We start from the raw sequence: 14,952 nt of genomic DNA on the forward strand, positions 1-14,952 counted from the left end.
ACAGAGGGGTGGGACCACAGAGGGGAGGCAGACACAGCCATCTGATTGGAGGCCACAGCGCAGACTCGGAGCTGGGCGCGCGTCCCCGCGAGGTCTCAGGCTCCTGGCGCGTGTGTGGAGGGACCGTCCAGGCTGCGAGCGTGCGTCGTGCCGGAGGGGCGGGCCGGAGGCTCCCGTGGGCGGGGCCGAGGGTTTCGCGTCGACGCCGCCTTCCTGCCCCGCCCCTGGCCGTTCGGCCCGCCCCTCCTTCCTGGAGCCTCCGCTGAGGCAGAGGCGGCGCGGCGGCCGGGAGGGGGGCGGCTAGTGGCCAGAGCGACACGCGCTCGCCGCGACCCTATGCAGTGACTCGTGCGGCGCAGGCGCCTCCTGCCCCGCCGGCGGGGCTCGAGCTTCCCGCGGCGGGATGTTCTCCCGAAGGAGCCACGGGGATGTGAAAAAGTCCACGCAGAAGGTGCTGGACCCCAAGAAGGACGTGCTGACCCGCCTGAAGCACCTGCGGGCGCTGCTGGGTGAGGCGCGGGGTGTGGGCTGTGTGGTCAGGGCCACCTGCCGGAGGATCGGGTCCCATCCGTGTCGTGGGCCTGGCGGGTTCTCAGGTCCGAGTGATGCAGGGGGCTGGGGATGTTGCGCACAGGACCCCTACTAGCCCAGATCGGGACACTTAAGTATTGTTCCTGAAGGCTAGCCCTGGGTGCTGTTCTGTCGCCGCAAGTGTAAATTTAGCTAAGATTCTCATTTGGGCGCCTAGCCTCGGGTAATCTCGAGGCCAGGTACAGAGGTGACTGACTATACCCTGTCCTCTCCAGGAAATAAGCCCAGCACAAGTGGAGCGAGCGAGGACACATACACTTCTGCCATTTTTCCCTCCCATTTTTAAAATTTAAAATCTTAACAACTTGGGTTAGACCAGGACCTCAAGTGGTCCCATCACAGACTTAGTTGAACTGCCATCTCTCTCACCCACTCTCCTTTTAAGATGTTATTATATTTGAGTATGAGACTTCAGATAGGTTGATTCCAAGTGATTCTGGGACAATTTTAGATGTCATTTCTTCTTCCTTGTCCTTCTCCCTTTTACATTTAGTTCTTTTGGGGGTGGGGAGGGTCGGGCTGATAGAGTTCTTGGTGTGAAGGGGGCTCTGCTCAGAGAAACCCAGGCTTTCTTGGGTTCAGGGAGACAGCGTCTTCCTTGTAACCAGAATGACTCCCTGCCGCCTTCCCTTTTTATGGCCTGCAGGGTGGAGGTTCTGCAGAGCCCAAGTGGGCCTGGAATTGACCTGTAAAGACTTGAAAGCTCACCCCTGTGGTTGTGAAGGGTCCACAAGGTTTCCTCCTCCTCCTGCTGCTGCTGCTGCTGCTGCTGTGTAGCTTGGCCAGACTATATATATTACCTCGTTCTGGTTCTGTCTGTCTTAACTTTTGTTCAAGATTAGACAAATCTTTGCCTGTCTATGGATAGACTTGTCTGTATTTTGGGGACAAGGAAAAGACATGTTTCTTCCACTGTTTACTGTTGAAACAATTGTAATAATAAAAATTGAACACCCAGTTTTAGAGCAGCTGTCACTTGAGAAAATAGGACTTAAAGAATTCATTTTGAAGGTGAGAAATTTAAGCATCTTGTTAATGAGATTAAGAATTGCTAATTATTTCTATTTATATTATGTAAACTATCTCTGGGTGGGAGACAGGCCAATCAACCAGCAAATCAGTGAACCAACAGAAATCTAAAACTCAAAACCATGAATACCACCACCACAAAACTAACCCCCCCCCCAAAAAAAAAAAAAAAACTCAACAGATTTTTCCAAATGAAGTTGCTTACTTTCTCAGATTCCTGGAGATTACACTTAATGTGTTCAGTTTATGACGAATGTAAATCAGCTATTGTTAGAGGCATTGGTTTCTGGACTCTTGAAAGCAAAATGAGGTGTTTTTGGTAAGTTGAACTTTCTCCTTCCTGTAGTGAAATGCCCAGGCACACAAGAGCTTTGTCTTGGGTCCTTAGTATCTGATTAGCTCCTGCTGCAGGGGCATTTTTGATAAAGGTGGATCAAACAGTATTTTAAGGCATTTGATACTTTGAAACCTTTTTCTGTGCTAAAGAATTTAAGCCTTTGTTCTGACTTAGAAGCCCAAGATTAAGTTGGCTACATTTTATAAAGTCAGAAAACCTAGATCAGACTAGTTTCTTAAAGATATGCTGTCCTTGTTACAATTCAGAGAAAGTGGATACTTTTCCTGTCTGAATGTCCCTGATTTCTCCTCTAAGGTGTGTGTCTCATTTCAGCTGCAGGTGGCGGGGATAGGCTATGAACCTGGTCAATGGCATCTCTTTATTTATTTATTTTTTAGTGTGTGTGTGTGTGTGTGTGTGTGTGTGTATGTGTGTGTGTGTGGTGGGTTTGTACTAGTGAGTACAGTAATCCTGGAGACCAGCAGACAGATCCCCTGGGGTTGGAGTTAGAAGTGATTGTGAATTGCCCTGGAGTCAGTACTGTACAAGAGCATCAGGTGCTCTTAACCTCTGAGGCATGTCTGTAGCCTGAATCATCTTTATATGTGAAAAAATAACAGCTTTATTATCACTCAGAGATAAAAATCTGTGTGTAAAATACTGTCTGTAACAGAGTTCTCTGCTGTTTCATTGGGAATACTTTTGTTGTTGATCGATTACCAAGTTTCCTTTATGTATTACTGTGATCACTAACTATAAGGGCTCTATTTTTCTTTTTAAAAATAAAATTTGAGGAGTAAACTTTTGCTTTACAACTGTAATTAGAAGACTTTAAAGAAAACTGGTGCATTAAAGTATTAATTCCCACAGCATCAAATGTCTAGTTATGACCTTTAAGAAAGACAGTGTTCTTGAACTGAAAGATAGGAATTAAGTCAGTATGAATGTAACTGAAGGGAATGATTTTAATTAGTGTTGAATATTATGTATGCACTTAAACTCTTGCTTTTCAAATATGTATCTTCACATGAAACAGGACTGGTATTTTTTTTACATAGAAGGAGGATGCTCCTGACCTGGGTTTGCAGCCCGTCACTACCACTTGTAGCTCACAACTTGGGCTAGGATTTAGCCTGCCCTGGAACCTCAGCTTTGGTTATTCTGTTAAACGGGTATGGTAAGGGTGTGAGTACATATATAATGACTTCAGCTTGGAGCAGGCATTTACCATATTCTTCTTTATTACTTTCCTCCCACTATTAATAGGACACACATTTTAAGAGGTGTTTTCTCCGCCCTTCTTTTTTATTAGATAGTGGTAATGGCCTTACTCTCTTGTCATAAAAAGCAGCCTGTACTTCAGACAACTTGCCGGGTCCTGACTATATGTTTTATGTCAGCCCTTGTAGGGTTGTGTTTTAGATGGTTTGCATCATTGAGAACTGAAGAAGCTGACTTCAGTTTTCCTTATTCTGTTTAAGTTATCATTGAGAAAGTAACTGAATAAGCTCCCCCTCCCCTCATGCACACAATTCCTGTGTATTACTGTATTGCTCCAGTTATCCTAGCCTTTGGGAGGTTAAGGCAGGAGGATTATTGTTAATTCGAGATCAGTCTGGGATGCATAGAAAATTCTCTGTCAGTCAAGTCTCCATAGCAAGATCCTGTCTCCAAAAAACAAAAACAAGCAAAAAAACCCCAAAACAAACAACAACAGAAAACCAAGAAGCAAAAAACAACAAATAAAAAATGTAAGATGTATATATGTAATATGTAATTCAAATTAATTATTATATATTTTATTTAACCTAATGTGTTACATCAGCAGGTAATAGTAAAGATTAACAAATAGTTTTACAGCACTTTTTCTGTGTGGATTCTTTGAAATTTAGTATATATTATATAGTCAGTGCACATATTTGTCTTTACTAGCCACATTTCACATGCACAGTAGCAGGATATGACTAGTGGTTACAGGTTGGACAGCGTAGGTCTTGAATTTGGGAAAGCAGGAGAAGATGGAAAACTTGGTAGTAGAAGTCCATGTTATGGTGGTGCAGGAGGGTGACTCTTGTGTGCATCCACTGGTAGTGTGGAGTTGGAGTACTGGAGCATAGAGGACCCTTGTGTACAGCCCTATGTAGATCAGGGTTAGAACCAGGCACCCTGGCAAGCAGAGGCTGATGGAGACTTGGTACCCCAGTCAGAGAGGGTTCAGCTTGCTTGAGGCTCACATCTATCCTTAAGTAGGAGTTGGTGTGGAGACTTTTTAACAGGTCAGTAGGTAAGATTTGAGAACTGTCCATCTGCCAGAGACACCAGAAGAATGGATCAGGAGGGGAGAGACTGGAGGCAAAGGGTTTCCTGAAAGGGCCGTGGCAGGGGGAACAGGCAGACAATAGATTGTTGGAAGAGGAAGGCCATGATGACAGGACAGAGCAGCAAGAACTAGTGATACTTCAAGTGTAGCTTAAAGAGTGATTAACACGAAGTAATTTATTCAAGTCAAATCATAGCTAGCACTTGGACCTCAGATTTGCCCCAGAGAAAATAGTCCCTTACAAATGTTCTGTACATTGATACAGCAAAATATAACATTATATTTCTTCATGTTCTAAATAGGGGCAAGTTCACTTGTAGTTTTAGAGGTTGCTTTACTCATTTATTGTGTGTGTTTATGGGTTACATGTGTGTAGCATATGCACACTTTTGTGTGTGTGCATGTACAGGGAGATCAGAGGAAGACATCAGGTGCCCTTCTCTGTCATACTTCTCCATTGAGCTTAAGATGGGGGCTAGTCTGGTGGCTAGAAAGCCCCAGGGGTCCTCTGTTTCTTCACTCTCCAGAGCCACCGGCATGGGTTGCAGGTGTGTGTGCAATCATGGGTGCTGGGGATTTGAACTGGGGTCCTACATACTTAAGTGTGCAGCAAGTGCTCTTGCCGACTGAGCCATCTCCCTAACTCCTTATGTATATTTAGTTGCTAATATTCTTCATGTTTTGTCCCTCTCATTTTTAGTTCTAAACATTTGTGTCTACCATAAATCCAGTAGCCTAACCTGGCATCAAACTCTCCATCTTCCTTTCTTCACCTGCTGAGTTCTGGGATTACAGTTGTGTGTGTCACCATGTTTACCTTTTTCTTTTTCCCTCTCCTCCTTCTCTTACCCTCTTTCCTCTTCTTGTAGCAACAATACCTCTCAAACCATCTGGTGTTTTTTTTTTTTTTTTTTTTTCTCCTAAGGATAGACTTCCCCTTTTCACTTTAGTCTGAATACTAACACACCCCTTTTTATAGTTTGATAATTGGTGATGGGCTTTTGGGATTATGGGAGTTTCTTGGATAGAGCTAGGGAGGTGGGAGGGGTCCGAGCTAATGATGGGGCATGGCAAGTTTGGTGTACTTGTAAGTTGAGTGTGAGAAAAGGAAGGTCGAAGTGGAATGTCTGGGACGAGTTTGTGGTATGTGGGGTCAGGAGCTTAATGAGAGGATAGCAAGCAACAATATGATCCTTTATTATGATGAGCTCATCAACTCTTCCCACAACTATGATGAAGTTAACACTCCCACCTCAACCTACAGCAGAGAAACTGAGGCTCCGTAAAATTAACTATTTGTCTACCAACTTCCAGCTGATAAGCTGATACTCATATTCATAAAGCTGGCCAGCTTGGTGATAGACACTTTTAATTCAAGCTACTCTGGAGGCTGAGGCAGGAAGACTGAAAGTTCAAGAGCAGTTTGGGTCACAAGGTGGGTTAAGGCCAGCCTGAGCAATTTAGTGAGATGTACTCAAAATAAAAAGCAGGAAAAAAAAATAGTTAATGTTGTGCTTTGCTAGTTATCTGATTCAGAAGGATATTTATGCAGCAGAAAAAGTATTTACCCACCAGAGTGAATGTTAATACCTAAACAAAACCCAGAAGTTTTACCTGTCATGTAAAAATTGTATGACGTTTGTAACTTTCTTTCTGGTCTGTTCCAGAGAGATCTGGAAGATCCTATGACTTGAGCATGGCAGAAGATAAAAAAGGCTCCTTCTGTGTTTTATCATTCAATTCACTGGGTTCTGTGTCCAGTCTTGGCAGGTAGTGAGATATTTGCGCAGACAGTAATTCTGTGATTAGAAAAGGCTGGGAATTATAATTTCAGGTTGTAGTATGCCTATTTTGATCTCTGTTAGTTGGCCAAGTTAATGCAAAATTACTTTGCCACAATGTTCCCATTGCTTGCTTTTCATCAACCACTGTTCTATTGTATCTGTAACCTCTGGAATGTAAGTGAGCTTGTATGATCCCTGACTCTAGGATTGAGGTTGTCTAGACTTGAGAAAGATGAGCCCATGGCCACTGCCTGGTCAGAGATGCTCTATGTGTGATAACTGAGAAGGATTGCTTTCCAACACCTGTCTGAGAAAGAAAGAGTATTGGTAGGCCCAGAATACTTCCCTAGAAATATTTACAATTTGGATTTTTATTTTGTTGATAAGCAATTTACTCCTGGGCAAGCATAAGAACTTCTTCAAGTTGTTTACAATATTGATCTTTGGTCTCCTAAACTGAGTACAATAGGTACATCTGTAGCAAATATGCAGTTTTTTTTTTTTTAAACTTTGTCTTCAAAATAGCAATTGGTTCCTTTTAAACCATCCTTCCTTCCTTTTTTCCTTCCTTCCTCCCTTCCTTCCTTCTTTCCTTCCTTCCTTTCTCCTTCCCTCCCTCCCCCACCCCCCTCAGGGTTTCTCTGTATAACTGCTCTGGCTGGCCTGAATTCACAGAGATGCTCCTGCCTCTAACTCCTGAGTGCTGGGATTAAAGTCCTAAGTCTTAATTTTTTCTTAAAAGAACAAAATCACTAAATTAAGAACAATTAATATGTAAATGTAGTAAACAGTTGCTTATCAAGTCGACTTACCCTTGTGATTTTAAAAGTTCAGTTTGGAGCTGAGAGGTGGTAGCACATGTCTTTAACTCCATCACTCCAGAGGCAGAGTCAGGGCAGATCTTTGCCAGCCTGATCTACAATGAGCTAGTTCCAGGACAGCCAGAGCTACTCAAAGAAACCTTGTCTGGAAGAAGAAGAAGAAAAAAAAAAAAAAAAAAATTAGGAGTTTCATTTTGTTTAGTGTGTGAAAACATGTGTGCTGGATTCAGAAAGTTTGGTATACGGTCAAGGCTGGGGGTCAGTCGGAGAAGCAGATGCTTATCTGATTTCTACATTGGGTTGTGAGCATACAGTGGAGTGGGGAGGGGCTATGGCAGTGCTCAAAGTTCAGCAAGGAATTACAGCAAGCCTCCTGGAGGTGTCTGGAGTGCTTACAGAGGAAGATCCAGACTGAGCTGGGGTATGAATAATAGATAAAGGACTGCCTGGTGGACAAGGATTAGATAAGGACATTGGCAGAGAACAGACTTTACATAGACAATTCTGCAAAGCACTAAGGAATTAAGCATATAGTGGCTTTTGTATTGGGTATAGGTAGATGGTGGCAACCCAGTGACATGTCTGAAACAGAAAAGCAGGCTGTCTTTTCTTGAGGAAGGGTCTGAGAGTCCCAGCCTCTTCTAAGATTTGAGGCATAGATGCCAGGAGAAAAGCAGTCCCTGTCCATTTGCAGTGTAAGCTCTGAGGAAGTACCTGCTCATAATCTTTCTACTGTATGGAAAGCACAGACCTTAAATTGAACTCAGCACAAAGTGGGGAAGCCTGAAGAGATGGGTACTGTGGGAGCACTATAGAGCCTGTGTGAGCTACAGGGTCCGGCATGTCTGTGCCAGCTCTGCCCTTGAGCTGTCCAGAGTTGGTCTCACCCTGCTTCTGCTTTAGTTAACTAAAGGCATGTCTGGGCCTTGCACCTAAAAAAGTGCTCAGTAATGTGCTAATAAGATGCATTCCAGATTGAAAGTGGATATAAGTGGAAGTTACACATTTTTAATATTTTTTAAGCGACAGGGGAATTTGAGTTGATAGTAGGATGTGATAAGGAGTCAATCTGCAGTGGGATGGGGGAGATGAGGGCTGGAGAGATGGCTCAGCCTATAAGAACATTGGCTGAACAAGCATAAGATCCTGACTTTAAATCCCTATCATCCATGTAAGAGGCTGTGGGTGGAGCAGAAATGGCAATCTCTAGGATTGCTGGCTACCAGCATAGCTCCATGCTCAGTGAGAGACCTCTCAAGGGAATAAGGAGAGTGTTAGAGTGGTAGGACAGCACTAACAAGTGCACAGGCATACCCCCCACATGCATATACATACACACGTGTACACACACACACACACACACACACACACACACACACACACACACACACCCCAGAGTGGGAGTGGGTAGGGAAAGAGGCTTGTTTGGAGGACACCTCTTTATTGGAGGACTAGAATGGGGTGCTGGATGACAGAGATGTGGAGGGAACTCTTCTCTGGAGGTCAGTGGTGACATCTGCTTGAGCCAGCTTTCTTGCCGGTGTGGTGATAGGAACTTGGAATGTCATACTCCCTCTTCGGGGCCATGTATCCTTTTAAAATAAGGAAATTCGGCAACATGTAAGGCTTGCTTCTGTTCTTTTTCCGGAGTGAAAAGGCATTTAGCCAGAAGGAGGAAGAGCTGTGTAACATGAGCCTAGTTTAGTAGAGCAGATGTCACATTGCCAGCTCTGCCACTCTGTGCCCACGTGCTCTGGGGTGGGTATGAGGTGGGAATACATTGTGGGAGGTGATCTTGCAGGCTGTGACTGTGGTATACTGTGCTTCTCTTCAGTGCCTTCTGTGTAACTTAACCTAATGTAAGCTGTAACCCCACAGCACTGACAGGTTTGTTCAGGTAGCACTTTATCCTCGTCTGAAGCGTTTTCTCATGTTCTCCAGCCAATCAGAGTACCACTTCAAGTCAGCAGCTCTTACTAATCATGAATGAAGTGTAGGAAGTGTCAGATTGTGGCTGAATTGTAGGTACTCTGCAGTGCAAGCTATCTTACCTCACGTCAGCCTCCCAGATCTGTGGTTCAGACAGCTCTTCAGGTGAGGGATCTGTTATCAGAGCATGGTGATTGAGAATCAAATGAAATTCAGAAATTGTATCTTAAAGCATTTGCCTTACAGAGATGCTGTGACCCTTTGTGTTGTTGCTATTTCCATCTGGACAACATTGAACACCACTTAATGTCTTTGGAGTGTTCAACAGTAAACATATACTTTGACTTTGCCATCAGAATTGTGGTCTAGTTAAAAGAAAAACTATTTTGATAAAAATCAGGGGGCTCACTGACTTTGTCTTCTGTTTGATTTTAAGATTTCTGCTCTGTGTATGCATTGACCAGAGGCTGTTTTGCCAAGGACAGGCAAACAAACATTACATGTGGCCTACTGGAGGAGTCCTGAGAATGTAGGGTTCTTGCTCCTGCTGCATATAGTGTGACTGACTGGCAGCCCTCTCGATCCACCAGTTTCTTCCAAAGCTGAACTTCTCTCAGGCTTGTCCCAGCTGAGTAACAAGCCCAGCTTCTTTCTACAGACCCAGGGCAGCTAGGAGGCAGCCTTGTCTGGTCAAGACCTTTTGGAATGTTGTTACAGTCCACCTATGCTCAGTCTTGTCCTTTTCTTCTTCCCTGTATGTAGTCTGATGCTTTCCCTAGTTTCCTTTGTCTCCCAGGGATTTCTCCCAGTCAGTCTCACGTGTGTGGAACTCTGTCCACATCTCAGAGAACTCAAACCAAGCACCTTCTTCTATCCTGTCAAGTGTTTTCCATCCTGCTGTCTAAAATGCTTCTGGAACCGGACACATGCACACACACACACACACACACACACACACACACACACACACACACACACACTTACACTTACAGTTCCACATAAACTGTCTTGTCCTCTTGTCCCGAGATGATCTTTCTGCAGAATTCCTACAGCATGTCTTTTTTTATTTGTTTGTTGTTGGGTTTTTTTTAAACCTCTCATTGGACACGTATGTATTTTCTTTTGTATTATGCGTGATTCTTGTGTTCTGCCTCATCTTCCCCACTACATGATATCTTATCAAACATGGCAGCTTCTTGCTCATCTTAATGTCTCTTGGTAACATACTTCTTTATTTACTATATTAATATTTGGGTGGAGAGACGGTTCAGCATTTACAGGCATGTGCTACTTTTGTAGAGGACCAAACTTCAGTTCCCAGAACATATGTCAGCTAGTTCCCAATCTCCTGTAACTACAGATTCAGGAAGATTTCATACTTCTGGCCTCCATGGTACCTGCAGTCATGTATATACACCCTTCAATATCTAAACATAATACAAATAGATTTAAAACATTAAAAAACAATAATATTAATTTGACACTCTGTAGCATGATAAATAAATGACCCAGAGACAGATATTGGGATTCAACTTCAAGTTGAAGATCAGAGAAATAAAGTGGCCAGGCCAGGCACGAGTTCTCATTCTACCTTAGACTGAAAGGCTATCCTGGTTCCACCACACCTCAGAATGCTGCCTCTCCTCATTGTGGCTGGAGAATCCTGAGACTTCAATGTCTTCCTGTTCTCAATGTGGCTGGAGAATGAATCCTGATGTTGACTATTGAAGACCTTGTTCCTATTTTTTTATATCCCTTTAGTGCTGGACAGCTCTGAGACCTTGTTCCTGTCTTACATATCTCCCTGATACTGGGATTAAAGGCGTGTGATCCCAGGTACTGAGATCATCTTTGTGTGAGCTGTTTCTCTTTAGGACTAGATCAATCTTGTGTAGATTTTGCTGGCCTTGGACTCACAGAGATCCTTCTACCTCTTAATCCTGAGTCTTAGGATTAAAGATATATACCACCACCACCTAGCTTGTGGCTGCTGGTATTAAAGATGTGTATCACCACTGCCTGACCTCTTTGGCTTGTGGCTGGCTTTCTTTTCTGAATCCTCAGGCAAGCTTTAATAAATCATAATATATCATAACAGCACTCTCTAAGTTCCCTACTGCCATGCTTTTGTGCATATTGACTCATTTAATGTGCCCAAATGAAACTGATACGTGTTGTAGATAAGATATAGAGAGGATAAGAACCCTCTCTAAAGCTATGTAACCGAAGTGTCTGAACCTAAGGCAGATGACTATACAGTCCCCTATTCATTTAGCAGCTGTATGTCCATCATAGCTCCCCTATTCATTTAGCAGCTGTATGTCCATCATAGCTCTATTGCAGGCAATGCATGCAGCATTAAGGAAGTTTGCAGTATAAGAATTTAATCAAACAAACAATAATTTCAGACTATATAGATTTGAGTTGGGAGGTATCTAGCCACCCATGTGGATATATTATTTATTTATTTATTATTAGTTTTTTTTTTTTTTTGAGACAAAGTTTCTTTGTATATCCCTAGCTGTACTGAAACTCACTCTGTAGACTAGACTGATCTCAAATTCATAGAGATATGCCTGCCTGTACTTCAAGTACTGGGATTAAAGGTGTGTACTACCCCTGCCTGGTTTCCCATGTGCATATTTTAAAGACTTTGAGAGCCTTCCTGTCCTACAGATCATTTTTACCTAGTGATCACTGAAGATTGCGAGTGAAGGATGATGATGATTGTCCTTCCAGAACAGTACTTTAACTTCCCCTGGCATTGGTGCATTCATCATCACACCAGGCCCTTGGTGCCAAGGAGAGTAGATATAAGAAAGGACAAAGGGGTAATAAATGTGGGTAAACCATCATGAAGGGTAGTGAGGAATGGCTTGGGTGATGCTCATGGAAATAAAGTTGGAGATATTATTGTCAGATTTTAAATTTGCAAAACTCAAAACTGACTCTCTCTTTGTTGTTAAGGACCTTTTCTAGCTAGAGAGGAAAAAAAAAAACTTTTTTTGCAATGAAATAATTGAATAATTGATAGTATTTTCAACCTGTGCAGAAGAGAGAAGAACTGAAGAAAATTTTAGTTTATTTCTGTTTGCTTGTATTTGTGACATAAGCCTCTGTTTTCTATGAACTGTATCTGATAAGATGAGGGTGTGTTTGAACCAGTTAGGCCTGATGTACTAGAGTTTACACAGAACTCTGAACTCTGAAGCAGATGCAGAATGTCTGCATATCAGCATGTATCTTCATGTATCATATTGCAAATATTTATTTTGGAAAGAATATCCCCATCTCTTTCTTGTGCTCTTAAAAATAAACATGTATATAAATAGATCACCTTCCATTGAAATCAAAAGTAAATAACAAAGTAAAAAAATATGTCAAATTTGTAAGAGGGGAATTAGTTATATCCTCAGTGCATAAAAACTCCTGCACATTCATGAGAAAAATTATAATATATGTGACAACCAGAGAAATGAGCTATAGTCATATTTTAAATGTCATATTTTATTAATAATCTAAGATATAAACTTAAATATATAATCTCTTACCAATTATCAAAATTGTTGTCTCCCTCCCCAATAACATACATGTGAGGTCTCTAAAATACATTTGATAAGACTATAATTTTGTGTTGTCTTTTCTAGAAAATAGCTTAATATGTATCAGTGATCTTCAAAATGTATATATAACATTTGGCTCAATTTCCTCTTCCAGGAAATAAACCTGCTGTATTTAAAGTTTATTCTATTAAGAAATGGGTTGACACTCTGCCTGTTTATTTTGCTTATTGAAATTCATATCACATAAAATGACCATTTTAAAGTGAAGTGTTTAGTGCATTAAATACTTTAGTAGTGCTGTACAACTACTTCTACCTTCAAAACTTTTTTTTTTTTCTTTTGAGACAGAGTCTCTCTATGTAGTCCTGGCTGTCCTGAACTCACTATTCCAGCCTGATCCCCATCTCACAGAGATCCTCCTGCCTCTACCTCTCTAGGGCTGGGATTAAATTTTTGTATTAGTGGGCAAAGGAGCCCTGTAGTTATTAAGCAGTCATCTGACTGCTACTTGTGTGTATCTGTTTTACTTTAATCTCAACCATAGATGCGCTTTGCATTTGTGTTGGCTAATACCTGTGTTTTAAGAACCACACACTAGTACCCGCTGAAAGAAGGGACTGAGTATTCATGCAGCGGGACAGTGGAACAGTGAAAGGGCATGTTTGGCCTTCGACGAGGCTGTCTACTGAGATGAAAATGGTGTCCAGGGCTTCACCTGCTCATCTCTTCTTTGGTGGAATAGTTCTCTTCACTTACAGTTCTATAGTTCTAGTTGTGTGTGTGTGTGTGTGTTGTTGTTGTTGATTTTTGTGTTTTTGTTCTCAAACCGACTCTCCAGGCACAGGAGAGATAGATGATCTCTGTTTTTACCATCCTGACACAGCTCCAGAGCTAGTAAGTCCTGAGAAGAGTTCAGCCCCTCCCCAGGGATCCACCCCAGTTCCCAAGAAACTCTTAGATTGGCCTTTCCTGGGTCACTTCCCATTCCTGTGTCAGCCACTGGGTGAGGGAAATGCCGAGTTCTGAAGAGGTAGGCTGGCCATGTGCTCTGTTCCTAGAGATGAAACCTCAACTCTAGTTCCTTTACATATTCATGCTCAGGACAGCATTGTCAATGTCCTTGCTTGAGGCCTGTTTCACCACAAAGTTCACTAACTTTGTCCCAAATCACTGAAGAGAAATCCTTAGTTGATATTCTGTAAATTCTACTTAAGACTGGAGGTTATATTTAAGGAGTATTTATGTGCCTCGAGGGAAGTAAAACACTGTCTTTTGAAGAAATAGGTTTGAGCACTCCAAGTCTGTCTGTCTAGAGTAGAGAATCACCTTTGGTTTTTAGGTTATTCCATAGAATGAGTGTCTGGTATTCACAAATCAAGGCCCAGCCCTCACAGGATTCTCATTCTGCTGAGACAGTATGTGAATAACAAACAAGTTTATAATGTAATTTTACGTGTTGCTAATAGAAAGATGGTGTTGGCGAGGGTGTGTGTATGTGCATGCTGTCTAGGTATTGGGGTCAGAAGAGACTGTCTAGAATGTTTTGACAAAGGCCTGAATTGAGAATGTTTCAATTAATCATTATTTTAAGGAACAGTATTCCAAGCAGAGGGAACAGTAAGTGCAAAGGGTTTGAATCATAACTGTCTTGGAACTGCATCAGAGTTCCTAGAGTTAGAGTAGAGAAAAGGCAGAGAAAAGGAGCAGGGGTAAGGCCAGTGGGGAAAGATAAGATAGGAATCCCCAGGGGGCAAAGGACAAGGAGCTGAACTTCAGGTCAGGAATCACTGTGGTTCCTGTTTGGGTAGTAGACCTGCTTCAGTAACCTACCAGACATTGGCTCTCTGATCACATGCTTTCTTTGGCTTATGTGTTACTTTTCTGTTGCTGTGATGAAACACCATGGCCATGGGAATTTAGAGAAGGAAGGGTTTGTTTTGGGATTACAAAGTCCGTGACCATCATGGCAGGGAAGTATAGCACCAGGCAGGTATGGTGACTGGAGCTGAAGGTTCATGTCTCAGACCACAAACAGGAAGCAGGAACTGAACAGGGAATGGCACATGGCTTTAGAATCCTTGAACTCCACTCCCAGTGAGAACTTTTTCTGGCAACGATATATTTCCTAAGCCTCCCTAAACAGGGAGTATGGAGATGAGGTGGGGGAAATCGCATTCAAACCGCTGCAGTTTACTCCATGAAGAGTCAGATCCTTTGTCCCAAGCTGGGTAGTGACTAGAGACCAAAGAGAAGACAGAAAGAAGTGGTATTGGACAAGTGAGTGGTGTAGAAGCTGTGGCATATATACTTGTGGAGGAAGATGGGGACACACAGTTTGTGTCCTTCCTTACTCTGCAGGGACCGATCATGAGAATGCAGACTAGGAACACTGTCGTCCATGGAACAGAAAGCTAGAGTACACTGGGCCACGGAGTGGACTGAACTGGATAATAGGCAAAGTGCAGGCATACTTTGGTAGACATGGATGAAAAGGGGGACAGGCTAGTAGCTGAAAAAGACTGAGCCCAGGAAAAATGTTTATGGGTCACGATAGTAATGACACAGATATATAAATGAT

The 14,952-nt window shown here is 42.6% G+C and overlaps 1 protein-coding gene across 2 annotated transcripts in view; it reads left to right on the forward strand.

The window, feature by feature from the left end:
• Window positions 1–238: 238 nt before the first annotated feature.
• The window catches only part of Ralgapa2 (Ral GTPase activating protein catalytic subunit alpha 2), a 256,297-nt gene continuing 241,583 nt past the window's right edge, over window positions 239–14,952 (forward strand). For both annotated transcript variants that reach the window (XM_051183228.1, XM_051183229.1), the window contains exon 1: window positions 239–509. In XM_051183228.1, coding sequence (XP_051039185.1) covers window positions 404–509 — 106 coding nt within the window. In that variant the 5' untranslated portion in view covers window positions 239–403. The remainder of the gene's footprint in view (window positions 510–14,952) is intronic.

This window comes from Phodopus roborovskii, unplaced genomic scaffold, assembly GCF_943737965.1.
Source record: "Phodopus roborovskii unplaced genomic scaffold, PHOROB, whole genome shotgun sequence".
In the NCBI taxonomy this organism is placed as follows: domain Eukaryota; kingdom Metazoa; phylum Chordata; class Mammalia; order Rodentia; family Cricetidae; genus Phodopus; species Phodopus roborovskii.